This window comes from Miniopterus schreibersii (genome assembly GCF_964146895.1).
Source record: "Miniopterus schreibersii genome assembly, chromosome: 4".
In the NCBI taxonomy this organism is placed as follows: Eukaryota; Metazoa; Chordata; class Mammalia; order Chiroptera; family Miniopteridae; genus Miniopterus; species Miniopterus schreibersii.
Genome location: NC_138105.1, coordinates 21099958 through 21123123, shown reverse-complemented (window position 1 = coordinate 21123123; position 23166 = coordinate 21099958). Strand labels below are relative to the sequence as shown.

The window sequence follows — 23166 nt, the reverse complement described above, 5'->3', positions numbered from 1 at the left end:
GGAACAGTGACGGTGATGGGAGGTCAAATCAGGACATAATGTTGAGACAGAGACAAAGAATCTTGCTAATGCGGTGACTGGTGGGCACAAGAGAAAGTGAGAAGTAAGGATCACCCAGAGGTTTTGGCCCAAGCAGCTGGTTGGAGCGCAGTCACAGCCGATCCGGGGACACCCTGGGGGGTGAGGGGAATCAGGAGCTCTGTTTGGCCATGATGAATGTGAGATACCGGCCAGGGAGCTGAGTGAATGGCCCAGCAGGCCATTCAGAGGCCACTGCACAAACGCACGGTGGTATTCCTAGTCATTGCCATTAAACAAGAAAGTTGAATACTTACTGACAAAAGGCCGAAACTGTTTGTGCTCAGCTAAATCTAGGTTCAGATCCACCTATGCCACTTACAAAGGTAGGATCCTAGGCAAGCAACAACCCCTCTGTGTGTCAGTTTTGTCATCTGTCAAAATGAGGACAGGCGTTTCACCCCAGGGTTGTCAGGACCAGCCTTGGGGGTGGGCAGCACACGCCCAGGATGTCACCAAGCATAGGGTAAGTGCTGCACCCGCGCTGACCGGTCCCATGCCTGAGAGCCCACCAGCCAGGAGCCAGGTAGGTGAGCCGAGGCTCTCCATTCTCATCATTAGCGATTATTCTCTCTAGGCTGATGGAAACTTTATGAAGGAAAAAAGCCCGAGAAATTCCGCAGCTATACAGGAATACTGTTTTGAGTGACTGAAATAGCAGGTCAAGAAAAATGACAGCTACAGGGGTAAAAATGTGGAACTATGAAACATGCAATCAGGAAAACCTGTGAGCTGTGAAAACCGCGTAACCTCAGGAACCTCCACTCCCTCCCACAGCACCAGCTCCCAACAGTACAGAAGAACATGGGTGGGTGGTGGGTGGGCAGGAGGGAGGGGGACCCTTCTTGAGGAGGTGGGGTCACCTGAAAGGGCAGACTCGGGAGGCTGTCAGCACTGTTGGCACCCAGGGTGTGTGACAGGAGAGCTTTGCTTACATAACACAGAAATAGGGTGGTGTGGACAGGGGCCTCCCCGAGGGTGCCCATGCCCTCTCCATCCTCAGCCCCCACCTGTCAGCAGTGGCCCCCGAAACTGCTCAGTTGCTCATTTCCCATGGTTGGGCCCGCCAATCTTTCCATGTGGCTGGAATGAAACAGTGAGCGCTGCCCAAGATGGATAAAGCAAAAACTTGCTCTGGCCGGTGTGGCTCAGTGGTTTGAGCGTCAGCCCGTGCACCAAAGGGTTGGGGGTTCGATTTTCAATCAAGGGCATGTACCTGGGTTGCAGGTTCCATCCCAGACCCCAGTCAGGGCACATGCAGGAGGCAATCAATCGATGTGTCTCTATCACATCGATGTTTTTTTCTCTCTCTCTCTCCCCCTTCCACTCTCTCTACAAATCAATGGAAAAAACATCCGTGGGTGAAGATTAACAAAAAATAAAAATAAAATAAAACAAAGAGAGAAAACAAAACCAGGTTTCCAGGAGAGGCACCTTGAGTGAGATACTTGGCAGGTAGCACCACAAAGGGGAGGTGCCAACAGGGTCAGTTGTCATCTGCGGAGACTGAGCCCCCCATTTCACGCCACCAACACCCAGACATCCTGATCAGGGCTCTGCGAAAGGCCACTGAGAGCTGGGCCTGAGGTCCTCCAATTGCCAGTTAGGAAAAGAAAGGGTTTGCTGAAGGGGAGGAATTAACACGGACACAACTTCAGGGGGAACATTTCAGCTACTTGGAAGAGGGGCTGCTTATGACACTTGAAAACCAGTCATCATGCAGCACAGAAATGGACAAACTGGCCCAAGCTACTGTTTGTTCTTTCTGCCAAAGCAAGAGGAACAGACCCTCAGACTGCAGCCATAGTAATTCTTGAAAGTTAAGAAAAAAATTCTTTAAAATTCTTTATCATTAAATTCTAGTTTTCTTGCCAATTCTGAGTGCAGCCCCTCCCAGGTTAGTCTGCATCCGGGAGTTGTTGCATCGGCTTTGGTGGTGTTGGGATTTGTGTGAACTCTGTGAGTTGTCAGGGTGATGTTATGGTGAAGTCTGGCTCCTCCAGTAGGAGCTGAGTCTCTCTTTCTTCATTTTTTCAAGAAGGGGTTTAACAAAAGTGCCCAATTTATAGATCAGCGTGAGAATTAAGCAAGATCTTGTCATGTCATGTGGTAGCACAGAGGGTGGCACACGGTGAGCGCTCGATGTGGTATTGGCACTGGTGCTGGCGTGGATCACATCTAACAGTGGCCAATAAACGGGGGCCTGGGTATGATGCCAGGTCAGGAGGCATCAACTGCCCCTGAAGAGGGGCTCTGGAGCAGACCCTGGTCTCTGGCGGCAGGATTGGAGGGGCTGCTTTTCGGGACGGAGCAGACCTAAGCCCAGTTAGCTGTTCCCCTTGCACAGCTGGTGGGCTTGGTTAGGGTCACATTTCTGTCCATTCCCTCCAGCCCAAAAATGCTCGGGCCAGCAACCAACCTGCTGACCCCTTAGTCTTCCAGCAGGGCCCGTCTCAGCGCTTTGTGAACCCTGGCCTGCGAGTTCCAGCAAAGCTACTCCACGCCCTAGAAGGGGCGGCCGGCTCAGTTCACCTGCCTCAGCCACCTGTTCCTGCACCAAGCACGTCAAAGGGCTCACAGCACTTGAGGGATGAATGAATAGTGTCAGGGCGAGCCGGGTACAGTGGGAGCGCTCAAAACGCATTCCCGCCCGCAGCACCGTCGGGCCTGTGCTCATATCCTGCTGCCTCCTCACAAGCTTAAGGCCCTCTGAGCTCAGGCCCGCCTGATTTCACTGACAGGATCTCCACCACATTGCACACCCGAGGCCTAACGTTCACCACGCGTCGTGGAATGAATGAAAATGGCCCTAAGTACCATGTCACACCGACAGCTTGAGCACCCACCACGTTGGATGCTGCCATGGGATCAGCAGAGCGTAAGCAGATCCTTGCACCAGCTGTGCCTGCTACGGAGGATGCCCTCAGTGACGCCTGCTGTCACCATCACCATCACCACCTCCAACACCTTCACAGTTCAGAACATGAGCAACCCACCTGCCTTGGAGAAGGAGGAGGAAAAGACCTCAGCAAGAAAATGGAAAGTGTAATGGAAATGCTGGGGCAGGGCACTGGGACCAGAGGGAGAACAGGTTTTCTAGAAGAGGCCCCTCAGACTTCCTGGGGGAGAGGGCAATTAGTATTTACAGATGGCTTTTCTATGTGCCAGATGCTGTTCTAAGAATTTAATATGTAATCACTAATATAACTTTTGCAAAAACTCTTTGAGTTCAGTAGCATCATCTGCATTGTGCAGACAAGGAAACCAGGGCAGTGAGAAGCTCCATGCCTTGTTCAAGGTCCCTTGGCTGGAATTTGAGGCTATGCCATCCAACTCCACCAGACAAGCCCTCAGCCATGACACTGAAGGGTCAACCCTTCCTCTGTGGGCCCACACAGCACCTCACCTTGTCTAGGCCTCTACCACACTCCTTATCTGGCCAGCCTATGAAACTGTGTTTACATGCCTGTCTTCCCCAGAATCAGGAAACTTGGGGACAGGACCAATGTCTGGTGCAGCCCTGGTATATGGTGGATGTGTCTGATGACTCTGGAGGGGCCACCGTGGAAGAAGGTTCCAAGGCTGGCACCAGGAAAGCTTGTGGCCTCCCCAACTCTGCAGACTGGGAGGTCTGAGATGGGAGTCAGCAAGTGGAGCTGACGCTTGCAGAGTCAAAAGGAGAAGCAGCCTCTCCCAACCAAGTGGCCTTCAGAGGTGCCACCCCCCTTGTTTCCCTGTCACATCAGTCCCAGGGGCCATGTCAAACATGTCACTCTTCCCTCGCCTGCCCTGACCCTGATTTTATCTCCCAGGCACTGACATACTTTGCACAGTGAACCTTATCCAGCCTCCCCCTGCACAAAGCCTTTGAAAGGCCACCAGGTCCACAGGCCACCCCAGGGACCTCAGCCATCCCAGCCACTCCCTGGGTGGCTCTCTGGCTGCTGCTTAGTCACCTGAGACCTTTGCTTCTCAGAGCAGCAGAAGAGCAACGCCAACAAATGAAAACCCAGTTCCGTACCTAAAGGGATATTGAAATCCAGGACACAATTCAAGCACAGAGAATTCTCCAGGAAAGGAGACTCCAAAGTAATCGAGTGTCCAAGGTAACTTGCATCCTTTTGTCTTTCAATGTTTCAGAGAAAAAAATCTTTGAAAAGTGTCAACTCTACATTCGACATTACTCAGCCTATGGGGCTACAAAGTGGCATCTTCCGAAATGATGGAAGACACCAGCATCAAAAAAGAGAAACCTGGAGACAAATGTGGGTAACTGGGAGAATGCGCGAGCCTTGACACTCTATAGGTCTGGTCTCTTTTAAAAACTTTCCAAACAGCTGTAGTGAGGTACACCTGCCATACAATAAACTGCATATTTAAAGGGTACAATTTGTTCAAGCTTTGACAAATATAAATACCTACACGTCCATAAAACCATCGCCGTGATCAAGATAACCAACATGGCACCATCCCCGTAAGCTTCTTCGTGCCCCTTTGCAGCCCTGCCCTCCTACACGCCCGGCCCCCAAGCAAACCACTGATCTGCTATATGCCACTACAGATTAGCTTACATTTTCTGGAAGTTTTATATCAAGATCATCAACCAACACAAACCACTTTTGCCTGGCTTTCACTCGGCATAATCACTGAACACTCCTTCACGTTGTTACATGCGTCGGCAGCCCACTCCTTTTTATTTTGGGGGGTACTCGGTTGTATGAAAACACCACATGTTCATTCACTCACCTGATGTGCGCTTGGGTTGTTTGCAGTTGGAGTCACTACAAGTAAAGTTGCTGTGAGCATTTGGGAGCAACTACTCCTGGGGACATGGACTCTCACTTCTCTTGGGCAAGGGCCTAGAATTAGGATGACTTGATCATATGGAAGTTTTAAAGAAACTTCTAAACTGTTTTCCAAAGTGGACCATTTTACACCCCTACCAGCAGGGTATGAGCGTTCCAGTTCTTCTGCATCTTGGCCAACACTTAACGTGATCAGTCTTTTAAAATTCAGACATTCTAGTGTAGTGGTACCTTGTTGTGGTTATGATTTACATTTCCTCAGTATCGAATAATGTTCAGAATTGTTAATGTGCTTATTTAACATCCACATATCTTCCTTAGCGAAATGTCTGCTCAAATCTTTTGCCCACTTTTATTTGGTTGTTTACTTATTGCTGAATTTAGAGAGTTCTTCATATATTCTGCACAAGAGTACTGTATCAGATACATGATTTTCAAATATTTTCTCCTAGGCTTCATTTTTCATTCTCTTGACAGTGTCTTTCGAGGGCAGAGTTGGAAAAAAAAAAGTATATTTTATTTTTATTTTATGCATCATGTTTTTGGTATTGTATCTAAGAAATACTTGCCTAACCCAAGGTCAAAGAGACTTTCTCCTGTTTTCTTCTTCCTGGAAGTTTTATAGTTTTATGTTTTATGGTTTAGTCTATGAAGGATATATTTTTATGGCACTATAAATTTATCACCTTTGTTTTTCCTGCAAATACAGCTTCCTTCCTTCTTTCCACTAATGCTCATTTTACACGTTCAACATTGGAGATAATAAGATTAACAGGAAATCATTTCTCCCCGCAATAAGCATACTTTTTTATTTAGGAAAAATTTTGAATATATGTCAAAGTACAGAAATTAGTACAATGAATCTCCATAACCTCAGTTTTACAATGTCAAGATTGTGCCCTTTTACCCTTTTTCTCTTTGCTAAATTATTTTAAAGCACATCCTCTATGTTCTTCACACTATATCTCTTTAAGAATGTTTTAAAAATATAAATTTTTTAAAAAGAAAAGGATCTTTAGAGACTTTCAGGAAAATTAACTATGGACTGGAAGTTAGATATGACAATAGCACTGTAGCTGAGTAAGACAAAAACACATTCTTAAAGACATATAGTGTGAAGAACATAGAGGATGTGCTTTAAAATAATTTAGCAGCTGTTACCCCAATATATATATATATATATTTTATTGACTTCAGAGAGAGGAAGCGACAGGAGAGAGAGCTGAAACATCAATGAGGAGAGAGTCATTGATCAGCTGCCTCCTGCATGCCCCCCCCCACCGGGGACAGAGCCCCAAACCCAGGCATGTGCCCTGACCGGGAATCAAACGGTGATATTCTGGATCCTAGGTCAATGTTCAACCAACCACTGAGCCATGGCCAGCCGGGCTCGTCTTAAGTTTTGGGTTGTTTTTTCAATTTGGACTCAACCAGTATTCACAAAACCCCTAATGGCCATGTATCCCACTCCACCATTTTTTCATGCAGAAGATCCATTTTCTGCCCCCCCAAATGTGTCCCATTCGAGTTTGTCTGTTTGCTTCCCTGTGGCCTCTTGTAACGCATTTCTCCACCCTGCACATCCTGTGTGTGGAAATGGGAACTGTAGGCTTGACTAGGCTTAGGCTGGACTCCTGGCAAAACTACTTACATGCCTATGAAGCACATGAATTGCTGTGCTTCCTGCCACATGACACAGGAGGACCAACAATGCCTGTTGCCCACTTAAGTGACTCCAAGATTCATCAGAGGGCTCTGGGGGCAACAGTCTGAAGTTCACCAACCTTTGGTCTAATGACTTCATCCATCGGCTACTTCATTAGAGGCTGAAAAATTGTGGTTTCCTAATTCTATCATTACTTCTGCATTTATTAGCTGTACTCCTATAAGGAATTTCCCTACTGAAGAAGGCTTTAGGGTCACCCAGAAATATGGTTCAAACAGACATAACATGCGCTTAATTGGTTTTAATTGCAAAATTTAGAATGAGGAGCGAGAGTCCTGCTTTCTTTCTTGTGGTGAAGAAGTGTTCGTGTGTTTTCTCCACTAAAATGCACTGTCAATGGTCCTATTTCTCGCTTCTAGAAGCTTAAAATGGACCTCTTAGTTTTTGATAGTGTGTCATTCATTCATTGATTAAGTTTTAAACTGTCCTTTGAATAAACATTTTGAACTCTATATTCTGCACCTGGAAAACCCATCTCTCAAGTTCTCGGGGGTCTACCTGTGCTGTTCACTGTCTGCGGCCTCCCGCTCATGCGGCTTAGTCCCTCCTCTGCTTTAAGGAATTGTGGGTCATTCTCTCAGGGCTTGAGGGAAACCTGGGAAGCCTGAGGGAACTGTTCAGGCCTCCAGAGAAGATTTACACTTGGTTCCCACCCAGGGCCGCTCTAAGTCACCGAACCAGCTTCAGGTTTCCCGGGCCACACAAGGAATACAAGCTGCAGCCACGTTCTCAGGCTCCATTCACACAGTAGCTCACAGCACAGCCACCTGCTCGCATTGACTTACACCTGTTCCTAGATAGGTCCTTAAGTGTTTCGTGTTATCACCCTTGCCCTCTGTGAAAGAATGCAAGTTCTCTATTAAAACACTTTATAGGTGACCTTTTCTCTCTCTACCCAGAGTCCAAGCTGAAACTGACAAATATTCCTGACGTCTTTCTTTACTAACTGGCAGATTTTCTTTTTAAAAAGCAAGTCCATCTTTTAACTCAGGGTGAACACGATGAAGGGCTCGGATTTACGTGTGGGGTCTCAGCTCCAACTGCCCACCTTGTAAGGACTTGAGGCACTGTCTCCAGGGCGCAAGCAGCTGTCACCCCGAAGCCTGCTGGTTAGATCAGCCAACCCTCTCCCTCTCCAAGCCCTGGGGCTGTGGTCAGTGTCCACTCTGGTGTCCTTCTCCCCACACCCCACCCAGGGAGCTCCCTTACATTGTGCAAGCTCAGCTGCTTGAAAGGATGTTTACTGTACCCAGGAGTTTCGTATCACAGAGTTTATCTACAGACAGTTCCAATGTGGTGCAGTAAAGGCTTCAGCAGAACTATGTAACCAGGTGCTACTGCAGCTCAGAGGAAAGTAATGGCCTAACTGGGCACCAAGAGCTCATAGGGGCTTCATTGAGAGGATGCTTAGGCTGAGCCTTGAAGCTGAAATCCCAGGAACACAGTTACTCCTTTTGGGGGTGGGAGGAGGGTAAGAGACTCAGTCCATTCTATCCAGTCATCTGTATCAAAATGCAAAAAACAGTGTGTCCTCTCTACTCCACCTCTCTCTGTGCTCTGGTACCAGGGAAATGGGTTGTGTGTTGTGTGGTATAAAGGGGGAACACATGGCTGGTCTAGAGAGCTTCCAGCAGGAGACAGCGGAAGACGACATGAGACAACATGTAGCAGGTCTTGCTCAGAACCACCTTTGGGGATCCCCACCCCAACTTATATCATATCACCTTTTGGTCTGGCTACTAAGAGAGGAGAAAGCAAATAACCCTTAAAATGAGCTCCATTTGATCCATCTGGCCAGGCCCCCGGGTTCCTACAGCTCCTGGTCTCTCGTCTGGCCGCCACGGTGCAGCCCGCCTTTGGGGACGGGTGGGTTCCCGAGCAGTCCTCAGCGCCTCTGGCTGAGATCTTGGGACACGCTGCTCTTTCCGACACAGGTATTCCTTGCTGCTGAAGGTCCGCTGCTCCGAGCAACTCGCTGGACAGAACCCAGCATCCCAGGAAGGCCACCCTTGGGCAAAGGCTGCAGCAGTTCTGTTCCATGTAAAGATTCCAAAATCTTTCATTGGGTTTATAAAGAGAAGAAAACCGCCAACTTGCTCTGGTAGAAGTGAGAGGATCATCAAAGCTACTTCTCTCAATATGCAGTGACGGTGTCAGTTCCCACAGCTAAGTTCTAACTCGGCTCACACTTCCTCATTCCCGCACATGACACACAGGTCCTGGTCAGAGGCCCAGAAATGAGACCAGCTTCTTTGAGCACTGTCCACATCTGGGGATGAAAGGTTCCCTTGGAAAATGTCGTGAGGAAGTCTGACTGTACCCTTGTGAGCGGTATGCAAACAGAGAATTTTATTTTATTTGTTTCTCTTAAAGAAAAACAAAAGCAACATGATCATGAACTTAATTAAAGTTGTTTGTAATGACTTAATTAGATTTTTGCACTGTGCATATTCATTGTGGCCAGGGACCTCTCTGTCTTCGAAAGGACTGGCTGGCAGAGATCTCGTGTGCGCTGCAATTCTACCTGATCCTTAATTTCAGCTCCTGATGAGGTGAGGATGAGCAGCATTGTGTTCAGGTAATTGCTTTATCAAATGGTTTAATTGTGCATTCAACTGAAGCGACAGCCAGAAGGTTATTCTTCCTAATGTGTTTTTAACAAAAGTGCTAACTAATTACATGGCATTCTACTCAGGGCATTTGAGAAAAAGAAATGAAAAACTATTCTTCAAATCTTGGTTAAACGCGTGTTTGCATATAGAACATAGAAATAAGTGGTAGAATAATTAGCTGAATCGCTTTCTTCTGCTCCAACTTCATAACTAATCTGCATGTTGAAGAGGCCTGTGTAAATTCTGCATTTTCACCACGGACGGTGTTTGAACATCTGTGCTTTCTGAAAATGTCACAATAACCATTTTGCCTGAAAGTTTATCTGCGGGAGCCAAAAATACTATGTTCCAAGAAGAAATAAATGCTTAATAGGACTGACGACAGATGTGCCCCATGATCAGAAGGAAGTATTTCAGCATTAGTCCAAATGGTTTTCAAAAATTCTGAATTGAATTGATGCTGAATCTACTTTAGTTTAGATGAACCTCCTCTTTAACTAGGTAACTAATATGCTTGCTACAGACTTGTCTTACATGCCCCTCTATGCCTGTCATCTCGGGGAACAGCATGCCTGACACATTCTTAGAGGCTCCAGCTAGTGTCATGTGCCTGAGGCCTTTAATGAGGCTCATATACAGTACCTGATATTTTAGGTGATTAGGTACTACACCACTGTTTAAATTCTCCTCAATCCAGTAAAACTTTTTCCCTCCCTCTTATTCTGGTAAAAAAATACTACCCTTATCACAGTGAAAGATAAAGGCCAAGAGGGTCATATGACTGTGGTCTTTGATTAAAGATGAATGGAATCCATTCCTGGCACTGAAACACAGAACCTGGCACATTTCTTTGGAGTTTCTAGGTTAGGAGCAAATGAATCTGGGGCTGTCAAAACCCATATTCTCTGCCAAGGGGAGAAAGCCTGTTTGCAGAACGAAGGCGACCACCAAGCAGACGCAGACGGAAATGAGAGACAGAAGGAACAGTGTTGTCAACACTGAATGTCTCCTTTTTTCTCTGAGGCCTGCCTTCCCCAGTGTGCCTTCTAGCTTTATATGCCAGGAAATCTTCGCTCTGGGATTAAGCTAAGTTTGGGTTATATTTCTGTCACTTGAAATCAAAAGCATCCTGATGATACAGCTGGCATTTTACATTACTCTTCAAATGGCTTTTCACTCGTGGAAGTGAAATCTGTGATTCTGGAGTCAGACGGACCTGGGTTGAAATAGCTGCTCTGATACTCATAAGCTGTGTTGACCTTGGAAAGTTTTATATCCTCAGTTTTCTCATCCTTAATAAGGACTAATAACAGTACTTACCTCATAGCTTTGTTGTGAGAATTAGGTGGAACAGAGGAAATAAAATACCCTGGCACTCAGCACAATGTCGTATTACTTAATACACGTTCAGTAATTAAGTACTGTTGTTTCGTTGTTGTTATTGTTGTTGGTATCATTAAAAATATTATCATGGTGGGGGCTGTTAGATATCCCCAATGCTCAGTCTATCCTTCCTTTAATAATATAACTCTCAAATTTAGCTGGGCACATAGGTTCCCAGAATAAAAGCTAACTTGCCCAGCCTCCCTTGCAGCCTGGTGTAGCCCTGTGATTAAGTCGTAGTCAGATGTGAGCAGAAGTGACAATGGTGACTTCTGGATTGTGCCCTCTCCCTCCCTCCCTTCCTTCCTTCCTTTAAACAGCAGCCGTCTTGGACCCAGATGCAGCAGCTCAGCAATTCCAGCTGCTGAGAATGGCAGATGCTAAAAGGACCCCGGTCACTGACAGTCTGGAGGCAGTGTGTCAGCACCAGGCTGCTTGTCTTTGGAATATTTACATGAGAGAGAAATAAAACTATCCTATTTAAGACTGTTTCATTTTGGCTTTTGTTATAGCAAACAGAACCTAACACACTATTAATATTTTAAATAAAATTACTTATACTTGTCCTTTCCAAAAATCCCACCAAGAAGAAACAGAGGGTGATAGTTTCACTGACAGTTGAGGGTTTTCATAGCTCTCATTATCGAATAATGTTTGGCTACCCCAGGCTGAGGGAAGGAGGTTGGAAATGAACAAGGCCTCAGGAGGAAAGGAAGGTTGGGGCATCGGCCAGGGTGGGGGTTGGGATTTGTCCCCAAATTGCAAATTGTTTAATGTATAAAGCAAAATTGCAGAGTTGGTGAGATGCGACTGAGTATTTCCCCAAAGTCATACCTTTTTGGTTGGCTTTTTCTAAGCAACAGGAAATCAAAAGAATGAAGTCAACCACCTGACACCTCCCTCCATATGCGCTGTGGAAACAGGACCCCATCCTACCCCGCTGCCTGAGGGCACAGGGATGCGCTGGGGGCTTTTACCACTTCTGTCCCTCCACAGAGCTGCCCAGATGGGAGCATCCAATGCCTTCCCAAATCGCTGCTGTTCCTCTCTATCTTGGGGCTGTTACTGTCGCGACTGTGCTCCACTCTCCTGTGCACAACATGTACAAACGCAAGCCTTCTACCCTTACTTTCCATTCACTTCATTCCCTGCTTCTGAGAAGCGAGGCCCTCACCCATGAGCCATCTGCAAGTGAAGACAATTCTCACCCAGCAGGTTCAATGGAGGCAGAGCTGTCTACAAATATCCCTGGAAATACTGACAGCCTCAACACTGCCAAGAAAAGCAAAGAGCAGCCACACAGAAAACCCTCCCACGCCTGTCACGGTCACAGGGCCCCAAAAGTCTGGAGAGGGATGGAGAAGACATACTGAGCTCGAAGCTATCTCAAGAAGTCTTTCAAATCCAGACCCTGGGCTTGCTCTAATCGTCAGAGCAGCCTGTTCATGGAAAACGCCGGCCAACAGGGACTCCATTTGCCAAGAACGTCAAACATGACCTTTACTTGGTAGCAATTGTTGGAAACTATTAAGATGACTCTGAAAATAATATAATCTGCAGCGACAATATGTTGAAAGAAATGCCAGCCCTGTGAAGCCAGCTCTCCCCCTCCCTCCCTCCTGTGCGCGCAGAAGAGCAGAGACGCAGTTTCCTCCACAGCAGTTAACTCTGTGACTCTCTTCTGCGTGTAGACACAAACGAGCCATTTGCTAATTGTTTGACAGCGATTAAGGAAGTAAACGCTGTGGGGAGGGGGTATTTGCCTGCTTGTTTCCAATTACCAACAGCTAGGCTGATGCCCGAGAACAGGGCTGGTTCTCGGGACGCCCAACTGTCCTCCCAGAGCCCCCCGCCCTCAGAGGTCAGGCTGGGCACCTGGGGCTCTGGGCTTCTGTCCTAGCCCTGACACCAGGGCTGTGGCTGGGCGGGCGCAGATGGAGAGAAGGCAATGAAGTCCTATTGAAGAGGCCTGGCTGTGGGAGCCCCCGCAGGGCCAGGGCCTGGAGCAGCGGGGCCCTCCACCCGTGTGCCCTTCTGAGCTTCCAGGACCCCGGCACCACTCCTGATCCACTCACACTTTCCAGAACAGCTTTCCCCTCTGTCGAGAAAGCCAAGATTGCCCCCCGGAAGTCCGGGCTGGTCAGGTTCTAGTCAGCAGCAGCAAGGTCTGCCTCTTACAGGCAAAATTAGAAGTTGACAGCCAAGACCCCATGCGCTTTCATCTTTCCATGTGGTAGCAGGAGAGAAAAGAAAGGCATTTCCAGATGATGGGGTTCTAGCTGGTCCCCATGGAGGCTGCAAGCTGGTGGCAGGAGAATTTGCAAGTTCCAGCAGGATTAGGTTAGTGAAGAAACCCTTCTGCTGAGCTCAGAGCTGAAATAAGTTTCTATATTTGAACTTCAGTCACCAAGACCAGCTACGATTTCCTGAATGCCTCTTTAGATTGTTTTCAGTCCATCTCTGTAATCACGATAAAAAGCCAGGCCTGGCTCCTACCTAATGGCAGGCTCCTCACAGTCACCCTGCCTCCAGTCCTGCCCCAACCACGGCCACCCTGCAGCCAGTGTAGGCAAATTCAAAAATTTAAATCCTTAATTGGGTCCCTGAAGCTCTGAGGGCCAAGTCCAACTCTTCATATGGCTTTCAAGGCCCTGCAGAAAGAGCCTGATTACTTTTCTAGCCTCGTTTCTGTAGCTAGTCAACCCCCTGCCCCCAATCCACAGGTGACCCCTGCCACACTGTCATGGCTCCTTTCAGGGGCCATGATCTTCCATCTCGTCATCCCCACCTTCCCTTGGATGAATGAGCTGCCCACGCCCTCTGCTCCCCCCTCACTCTGGCTCCTTCCAGCCTTAAGATCAGGACTGAATCATCACTTCCTCCAGGAAGACCACTCACACCTCCTCGTGTGTTGAGGGGGCCCAGCACTGTGTCCTGCAGCACCCCAAATGCCCCTTATCTCAACACCTGTTCTGATGAAAAGAGATTGGCTTTCAACGTGCCCACCTTCCTTGTGAGCTCCATGAAAATGGGGACTTTGTGTATTTCGCCCTTTGTCATATCCCCAGTACTAGCGCAACGCATGATGCAGAGGAAGACAGAATACTTACTGAATGTCTGGACTACCGACTGCCTTTCTCCTGGCAGAAGAGTATGACATCAAGGGCAATTAAATAACTGGGGTGATTCTCACTGCAGAGAAGTAACGTCAAGGGGCAGGATCCATGTCACATTCTCAAGCCAGCTGCAGCGCTGGCCTTCCACTTGTCTGTTCCCAGTGGGGTTTTCTGTTCCTTATCTTTTATGGGTTATACTTTATAGAGTCTCAGTAAACATTTATTGCCATGTAAGATCTTATATCCCTTCATCTCAAGACTGTGCAGTCTTACCCACTTTATCTCTGATCCTGGGGGAGTCACAGAGCTCTGAGGGGTATCCCCAGTGCTGGGCCCCTGGAAGAAGTTTGCTACAGACAGAGGGTCCTAAGTGCACCCCCCTGTTCTAGGAGCAGAAGGAACACTGATGAGACCCAAGGACAAACACCGGCATCAAGGACAGAGCTGAGGCTCAGGCTCCTTCCTCCTGCTTCTGACAGGGTTCCCCACCACCTCCAGACCATCTGTGAAAGGGCAAACGCTTCATCTGAGAACTGTGACTGTTCGTTATGGGCTGCCGGGTTCCTGGATCATGGGGCTGGGGCTGCAAAATATTTCTGCCAACACTAATTCTTGTGAATTTGACTTATAATATCAAATCACCATGCCTCGTGGTCTTATCTATCCTTTGTTTCCTCTCCCCACTGACATAAAAAAGGCCATCACTGCAGAGGGTAGAAAGTTATTTATTCCTTGATAGTTAACTTATTTACTCTTTAATCACTGACCAGCAGTCCTCAACAGCTTTGTCTGTGAGATTAAAATGTGCTCTTAAACCTCAATAACCAAGTGGTCATGTATTTAGGGGCAATAAAGAAAATACTCAATAGGAAACCCAACTGAAATATTCCCCCCTGGAAGGAATCCACGTTGAATGCAATGGAGGTTTAGAGCTCTCCTGGGCTTCTGAGGTATTGAACAGTCAATGGATGCCTTTTGATTGAGTCAGTCATACTTGATTCGTTACTTTAGGTAAAAGAGAATGTCAACTTTCTAAAAGTTCATAAAAGACAGAAAACTAGGAAACTAATGCCCAACACCAACAGCATTTTCCAACACCCTCCCCCTTTTTTAACTTCAAATGGAAGTGGGGGATCACAGACATCCAGGCAGGAGACCGTGGATGTCAAACCCTGCCACTGTCTTTGGCTCTTTGGGCCTCAGTATACCCTGTATGGAGAATGGGGAGAAGGACATTGCAGTTTCTGATGAGAAGGCTTTAGGTCTTTCCTTTTACTCCAGGAAGACAGGTGAGCAGGTCTGGGGATTTGAGGACCCAGGCAGGCTGGTGTAGCAATTCAAGGACACTGGAGGAACAGCAGGCTAGCCCCGGGGAAGCCTTCAAGGGCTCTGCCCAGCAGTATCTGGAAGTCACTCCTCTTCTGAAAATTCAGGAGTCACTCCAAAGGGCACTTCCAAATCCTGATCCTGCCTCTTACACAAGCTATTTAACAGTATTTGTGAACAGCAACCTTCTCTAACACAAAAAGCTAACTTTCCAGCCCAGACCACAGGGGGCTTTGACCAGGGAGCGTTTCCAAAGACATTCCCTGGGCAACTGACAGCATTTCAAGCTGCATCTGACAGGTTACCACTGCTCCTTGTAGCTCGGGGGTTCTGGGGCACTAGCATCCTAAGCTCCTTCTGAGAGTGAGAGACAGAGGTGAAGGGGCAGGTTTTTGCTGGGGTTTGATGTGCAATATGCCACTTGCCCAAACAGCCCTCATCACTCACTGGCATTTCATGGCTGGGCCCCAATCGCAGGCTCAAGGATCAGACAGTTTACTCTGGAGCTGGAGGAGATAATTTGAGCAGCACAAACTGGATCTTCACAGAGAGAGAATCACTGCAAGGAGCCTCTGACTCTCCACCAAAGCCCCAGGCTGGGTGTTTAGCTAAGCAACTGGGCCCACAGTGGGGATGGCTTATTTTTCTTAATCGCTAAGCTCTCCCCAACCCGTTCACTCAGATCCCTGGTGAGTTACACAGACCAGAATCTCTCCATTCCTTCTCAGCTAGTGTCCCTGGTGGCCCAGTCTTGTCCATGATCTTATTGAGCACCCACTGTGTGCTGTGTCTTGTGCCTGGTGAAGGACCCACTACACGCTGTGTTCTTTGCCTGATTAAGGCGGTAACTGATGTGTCTCCCTCGAGGATCTCATGTTCTCAAGGCAGACATGGACAAGAAGGCATTTATAATAACTAGTGTCCCATAAGCCTGGCATTACCCAACTATCTGCTCACCTTCCAGCTTTGGCTACATGTCTCCTCTTAGACTGTTCTCAACATCCTCCCTGTTCCCCTCATCTCACATGCCTCCCCCTCACCATCAGAGTCACAGGGGCATCCTCTCAGTTCTTCAAGCACATCAGCCTGCCTGAGAGCCTTGGCTCATGCTATTTTCTCCATCTGGAACATTCTGCCCCCTCCCCAGCTTTAGGGACACCCCCTCAGAAAGGCCTTCCCTCTCCATCCCCTATAAAGCAGACCTCTCTTGCTCCCACTCTCAGCACCATGCTCATTTCTTTTTCAACGCTTACCAAGTTTGAAATTACACACTTGTTTGGTGACTTATCTGTGTCTCCGCTATCAGATGACAACCTCCAATGATGTCTGTCTTGTCCCCACTGCCCCTCACCAGGTTCTACACATTGCCCAGAACAAATATACATGTTCACCACAAAGCTGCCGAACAAATGAACGGAGGATTCTTTTGTGATAAGTGATTATGGCATAGAAAGGTGACAAGCTCGAGGGCTTTGTCAGTAACGACAAAGGGTCTGAGCTTAGTTCTAGCAGCAAGAAGAAAGCCATACAAGCATAGTAAGTGGGGGAGACACAAGACAGACGTTTATTACAGAATTATATCCCCCTTCTATCATGTGGACATAGACTTCAGGGGCAGGGGAAAGGGCAGATTGGAGACAGAGAGATCTATTAGGAGGCGCCTGTGAAAACTGAAGTCCTCACAACTCAGTGTAGTTCCTGGATCAGCAGCATGGACATCGCCTGGAGTTTGTTAGAAATGCAGACTCTCAGGCCCCATGCCAGACCTGCTACATCAAAATCTGTCCTTCAGCAGCATCTCTAGGAGACCTGGAGCTGGGCTGTAGGCGAAAGACAATGGTGGCTGAGCTGCCTTTGGGAGTGGGGGACAGAACTGACTCATCAATGCCCCCAATGAAATCCACTGTTCCTGAAGGGGTCAGGGGGTGAGAAGCAAGCCCCATGGTTATAAACTTTCTCGAATTGTGATTCCATCAGGGGTCAGGGAGAGTAGGAGAAAGAGGAAGGGTTGGTGGTGAATAGAGTGGGGCCGGGGCTAGGTAGCCAAGATGTACCGGCTGTGACCTTGGGCACAGCAGCTGCAATTCACAGGGCAGGCTGGGAGGTAAGGATTACGGACTCTGGTCATGAAGAAAAGCCAACTTTTTATTTCCACTCCAAGTCCCCCTAGCACCTGGCACAGAGCCTGGCATATAAGAAGGGCTCAATGATACTTATAGAAAGAACAACGACACTGGTCCAGCAGGAATTAGGCGATTGGGGTCCTAAAGCAGGGTCTGGGGGAAAGCAGACATACCTTTGATGGCTCCCAGTTTTGTTAAATATGTTTCCTTTGGTTAGAAAAATGTGGAAATCTGAGAGAATAAAACTACACTCGAGGAATGAAAATAAGACCTGTGCAACACAAAATTGGCAGAAAAGCATGGCCCAGCTTCGAAATAACATGGCGAGGGGCAGCGGGGACAAGCCGCCGAGGGCAGCAGGCATGGGGTGTACCCAGGGTCGGGATGGGGATGGGGTCACAGAGAACAGAAGTGGTCAACTGTGCATGTGGTGGGTCAGGACAGAAGGGAACCCAACAGAATGGCCTGCTGAGCACAAGGACCATGTGGCAGTGTGGCCAGAAGTGACCAGGGTGTCTCTTATAGCAACTCTCTTAGGCCCTAGACTCCATCCTGCAAGAGGAGCCCGCACAGGAAAGCAGGAGGAGAGATCACAGTGATGCTGGGGCCGGAGGGGCTGGGAGGGTCCGAGCCCTGCTCCCCACCCCGATCTTTCCTACAGAAAACCCGAGACGCCCACACCCTGCTTCTTCCTGCCGAGCAGTGTTGGGCACTAGGGGGGGCTGATTTTTATTCCTTGAATATGGGAACAAATAAACTCTTGTCCATTCTATGGTTTCCTTTTCTCAAGCTCATTACCCCAGTGAGAGGAGCCATTCCCACTGGAACGGACGACCTTATCCCAAGAAGAGTGCGAGGCTCCGGGAGCAGGGCATCGCCTCCTGCCTCCCACCTCCCACGTCCCACCTCCCACCTCCCACGTCCCACGTCCCATCTCCCTCCTCCCTCCCCCTGATGACCCACCACCCTGCCCAGAAGGCCTACTGCAGGGCCCAGATGGAGGGCCCTCCTGTGAGACTCTTCCCTGTCCTTCCCCAGGAGTAAACAGACCCACACGATCCCTAGTCCCCTTTCCTATGAAATCATTTTCTTTTCATGGGTTTGCGTTAGAATGACCTGTCACCATACTTGCCCTCCCCATTCGACTGTAGGCCCCTGAGGCCCCCTGAGAAAGGAACGATGGCCCCCAGAGCCACGGGGCCTGGTGCTGGGCTGGATGCGATCTAGATGCACAAGAGACGCAGCTGCAGCTGAAGCGTGTGCTGACATCCCACTCCTGTCACCATCACAGTGCCATCGTCCAGGCAGCATCCCGGGCCTCCCGCACGTCTTTGCTCCCATAGGCCCAGCTATATGATTTGCATCTTTGGAACAGCTTGCTATCTCACCTCCTCCAGGAAGCTCCCCTAAATTAACTTTAGGATCACATGCCACTCTCAGAATCCCGCTCCCCTTAGCCCTTGACATCCCACGACATAGGAGGTAACATTTCTATCTCACTTGTCCCTGTGGCCACAGAGTTTGTTCATGTGGCAGCTTCTCAAGGACAGGGCCCCAAATCACATGGAGATTCACAGCTGTGCCAGTCTAGGCACAGAGGCTTGTCAGAACCAGCAGACAGGCATATATGTGATGACAAAAGAGACAAAGGTGACTGACCTTGGATGTGTAGGTGTGGCCATCAGAGCCGCAGACCATGGGCGACTGTGCCATGGGGCAGGGCTTGCACTTGACCAGATTTGAAGGTCCAGCCCAGTGTTTGTGGCCCACGTTCCCCTTCTTTTGCCTGAGGATGAAAAAAGAGGAGATAAATTAACTAGAGCTCCCGTCTCCATGGGTCTCTCCTGCAGGTACCTGGATAAAGGCCAAATAAGTCAAAGGGCTGGTCAACACGCAGCAATCCCATTGGTTCCAGCTCACTGCTGGGGCAGGAGTCTTTCCAACAGCCTCGGTTCAACCACAAGGGAAAGCCCTGTGGCCATTAAAAATGTTACAAAACATCACTTACAGGCGTGAAAAGACATTCACAACACATCGAAAAGAACAAGGAAGGCGTGTGGCTCCACCCGCTCATGCAACCCTGGGTGTGCTCACGCAGTGTGCGGCACATCACAGGCGCGACACACGGCACCCAGAGCCTCACACTCCTCTGGCGCTGCCCAGCAGCCTTCGAGTGACACCAGATGACTCTGCGAGCATCTCCCATAGGGACACATCTCCAAACACAACCCGACTTTATCAAGCTGTGGAAAGCAATCTCTGGATACATTTTTAAACAATTTCGGTCCAGCTTCCAATCTGCCATTTGATAGAGGCTCTGAGGTGATGTCACTTTCAACTGCTAAAATAACCAGAATTCTCTTCTTTCATGCCAGCTCCATTTCCCCCACCCTCATCTTTGTCATAATGATAAATGGTGCTATCAGGATGGCTTATGTCCATGGAAGGAACCCCATCCCTTATCACACTGGAAGACAGGCCACCCTTTCTCTCTTACTGACACTGCTCTCCCAGCAAACCACTGGGAGTGATTGTGGCCATGGGGCTATCTTCTGGGTAGGGGACACATGTCTGTGGACTGCCAGGCAATGGCTGTGCCCTTGAAGTGTTCAGCACTGGCCGTCTTGCGTGGTCATTAACACTTGGGCTCTGGGATCAGAAAACACAAGTTCAAACCTCAGCTCTGCCAGTGTGATCTTGGCAGGATTGTTAACCCTGTAAACCTCAGTTTCCTCATCTGTACAATGGGAGCAATAGAATCTACTTCAAGTGGATGGCATGAGGACTAAATGAGCTGAGGTGTGTCAAGCACTCAGTGTAATGACTGGAAAATAGGAAGAAAAATGGTAGCTGTTGTTATAATTATGACTTGCCTCAAGAGATGTGGGTACAGAGGGTGAAATTACCACTGCCATAGAAATGAGACTTAATTCTGAGTCTCTATGTTTGGAATGGCATTTGATTCCCCTGAAGAATTCATGGGGCCACAGGGAGGAAATCTTTTCCACAAGATATGGGATGAATATAAGCTCCTCAGGAGTTAGGGTTTGGCATCTCAGGTAACCCACCCTCTTCCAAATGAAGAAAAGTGACCGAGGAAGAGCACACACCTACTTGGTTTGTATCCTGCCTCAAACCCACCCTGGTGATTTGGGGTGGGGGGCAGAAAGAGGAAGGAGGTCTGTTAGGGGAACTACTTTTGAACTTGACATCCAGGCAAATGACCATGTACCCACAGCACAATTCTTGGGACCACTGGGGATCCCAGGCTGGGTGGGCCACAGTGCTGAGCCTGCCTGACCACTGAACTGGAAAAGGAAGTCCCACGAGGGTCCTCTGAGACCACCTAGTCCAGCTCACTCATTTCACTAATGGGGGAAACCGAAGCCCAAACTGGGGAAGAGCCTTGCTCGGTAGCTAGGCCTCTGGTGACAGTCACACAACTTCTGAGCGTCCAGGGGTAAATCTCTCTTCTTCAGCCCATCTCAGTCCTGCCTAGATTACTAGCTTGAAGACTCTCCGGGGTCACCTACATGTCTGCACTGAGCGTCCCCTCTCCAGTGCCTTCCTGCTTCCACAGCAGCCACCCACCTTGCCTTGCCTCTCTGTCTGAAATAAATACATCTGTTATTTGCATTTTAAATCACAAGGATATGAGGTTTCCTATTATCCCTTGCCAAACACAATTTAGACTTTCAAGGTTTGTTCTGGAGCACTGAAGAAAGCACGGTGGGTGATGGACTCCGTGCAGCGGACAAGCAGGCCGCCAGCAGGGGTTTAATCTTAGAGTCCATGTTCCCTCAGCAGAACACCACACATTTGTCATCATTCGCACAGCAGATTGTCTGACATGGATAATCAATCAGCAAATACAGGCAGAAGTTGTGGCGTCTAGCAGCCCCTCTCCTGGGTCAGTTCCTAGCTGTGCTTCCACGGCTGAAACAATTCTTGTTATGAGTTCCCAGGAAGGGACTATAAAGTCCAAAGAGTGGGCGGTTCTGCTGGAGCAGACATAACTGTGCGCAATGATGCCCTGGAGGAAAGATGCCTGAAGGAGCTTAGCCAAAGGCAGAGAAGGGAGAAGTGAACACTGAGCCAAGAGCTTGGAGGAAAAGATGGAACCAGCTATTAATCACCAGTGAGTGATATGTCATCCCTGCCTCTGGACCTGAACTTCACCATTAGTTTACTGGCCAGTGCTTACTAGTGGGCCTGGTGCATCCTGAATACTCAATGTATCCCTGTTGGGTGTGTGGGTGGGTCCCTGAGTACTGACCCTGTGTGGTTACTCAGCAGTTAATCACCAAATCACAGCTTGTCAAGACCAGAAAATACCTTAAACTAATCAAGCACAACAACTATATTTTATAAATGAGGAATCAGAAACACAGCTGGGGAGTGACCTGCCCAGTGCCACACAGAAATATGACAAAGTTACTTTCTTAGATATTTGTCAGATTGATGTTATCCTGGGAATGACTGTGCTCCTCTGGGACTATTTCTTTTTTTTAAAGATTTTTTCGATAAAAAGTAAGGGGGGTGAGGGGGGGGGAGAGAGAGAGAGAGAGAGAGAGAGGTGGACAGATGTGAGTGCGGCACATTAACTGGGCACTTCCTGCACACCCCCCACCAGGGATCCGGCCCGCAACCTGGGAATGTGCCCTGAACGGGAATTGAACTGGAAACCTTTCAGTGCATAGGACGACATCCAACCAACTGAGCCACACCGGCCAGGGCCCTTGGGGACTATTTTAATTCCTTATTTTGGCATCTGCACTTTCATCGTCAGGGTGCCATTTTGTAAGTAAAGCTCCTCTGAAACACTGCCCAGGCTCTACACCAGCAGACCAGCAAGCTCCCATACCCAAGGTCAAGCGGTCATGGATTATGCCTGGGAAGAATCACGCTCGACCCCTCCGAGGATGCCTTGAGGATGACAAGGGCAAAGGCCAATTTGAATTTGCACAGTTTTAATAAAATAAGCAGACCTGCTGTATTGGGCAAACCCAGGGGTTCCTTACCTTACCAGAACCCTAGAAGAGATGGCACCTGAACCTGTGGTCTCTGTCCAGAGGCCAAGTTATTTAAGTTATGTACAAGTACATGTGAGCCCAGGGAGTAAACTTCCCTGGTTATTATGTGTATATTCCAATCTCCACAATTCAGTGCAAACCATAAAAAATAACCCCCCCAGTTGCGGCAAGGGACTCAGCTTTCTGATTCTAAGATATTTCACTTCTTGAGTCAATGAAGAGTGAAATCCGATAAAGATATCTTGATGGGATTGCTATTCCCAATGTTGCAGACATTCACCAAGGGGGGTGACACAAGCAATTTAGTCTGGGAGCAGCTTCCGCCATCCTTTCCATTGGCCACGAAGCCCTAACTCCACCCCAGCCTGGCTGCTGCCAGGAACAGTCATACCTCCTGCCCTACTGAAAATCCCAACCTACGAGCTCCCCAAGATGGAGAGAAGACAACCAGCAGATCACCGGCATTTCTTATCTTTGGCTCAGCTGCTTATTCCCAATCTTTTTTTTTAAGTCTACTGAAATAAACAGCATTTATGGGTTTGGAGCAGAGTGGTGATCTAAGTACAATCTGATGGCGTGACTCCCACACTCAAAACCTCCATCCTCTTGCCGCCTATAGGGCACAGTCCAAACTCCTAATCCTGGTGTTAAACTGACTGTGTCTACCTTCTAGGGTCACTTCTGCTCTGCCCTCTTCTCCAACACACAAATACATGCACATGCACACCCACACACACATATCCTTGCATGCACACACGCAGGCCTGCTCACACACACCCACATGCGCACCCCCCATACACACCCACGCACTCAAACAGGCACCCACCCAGTGGCCACCACCATCACATACTTGCTCCAGCCACCCTTGACTGTTTTGCAGAGCCCACGAAGGACACTGTCTCTCTCTGTGCCATCACGTGGGTTTTTCCAGTATCTGACATATTTTCACCCCCACCCATATTTC

At 48.5% G+C, this 23166-nt stretch overlaps 1 protein-coding gene across 1 annotated transcript in view; it reads right to left on the bottom strand.

Moving 5' to 3' along the window:
- Nucleotides 1-23166, bottom strand: part of SPOCK1 (SPARC (osteonectin), cwcv and kazal like domains proteoglycan 1) — a 464236-nt gene that overhangs the window by 103594 nt on the left and 337476 nt on the right. The window contains exon 5 of the mRNA XM_081135977.1: nt 18829-18955. Coding sequence (XP_080992103.1) covers nt 18829-18955 — 127 coding nt within the window. The remainder of the gene's footprint in view (nt 1-18828; nt 18956-23166) is intronic.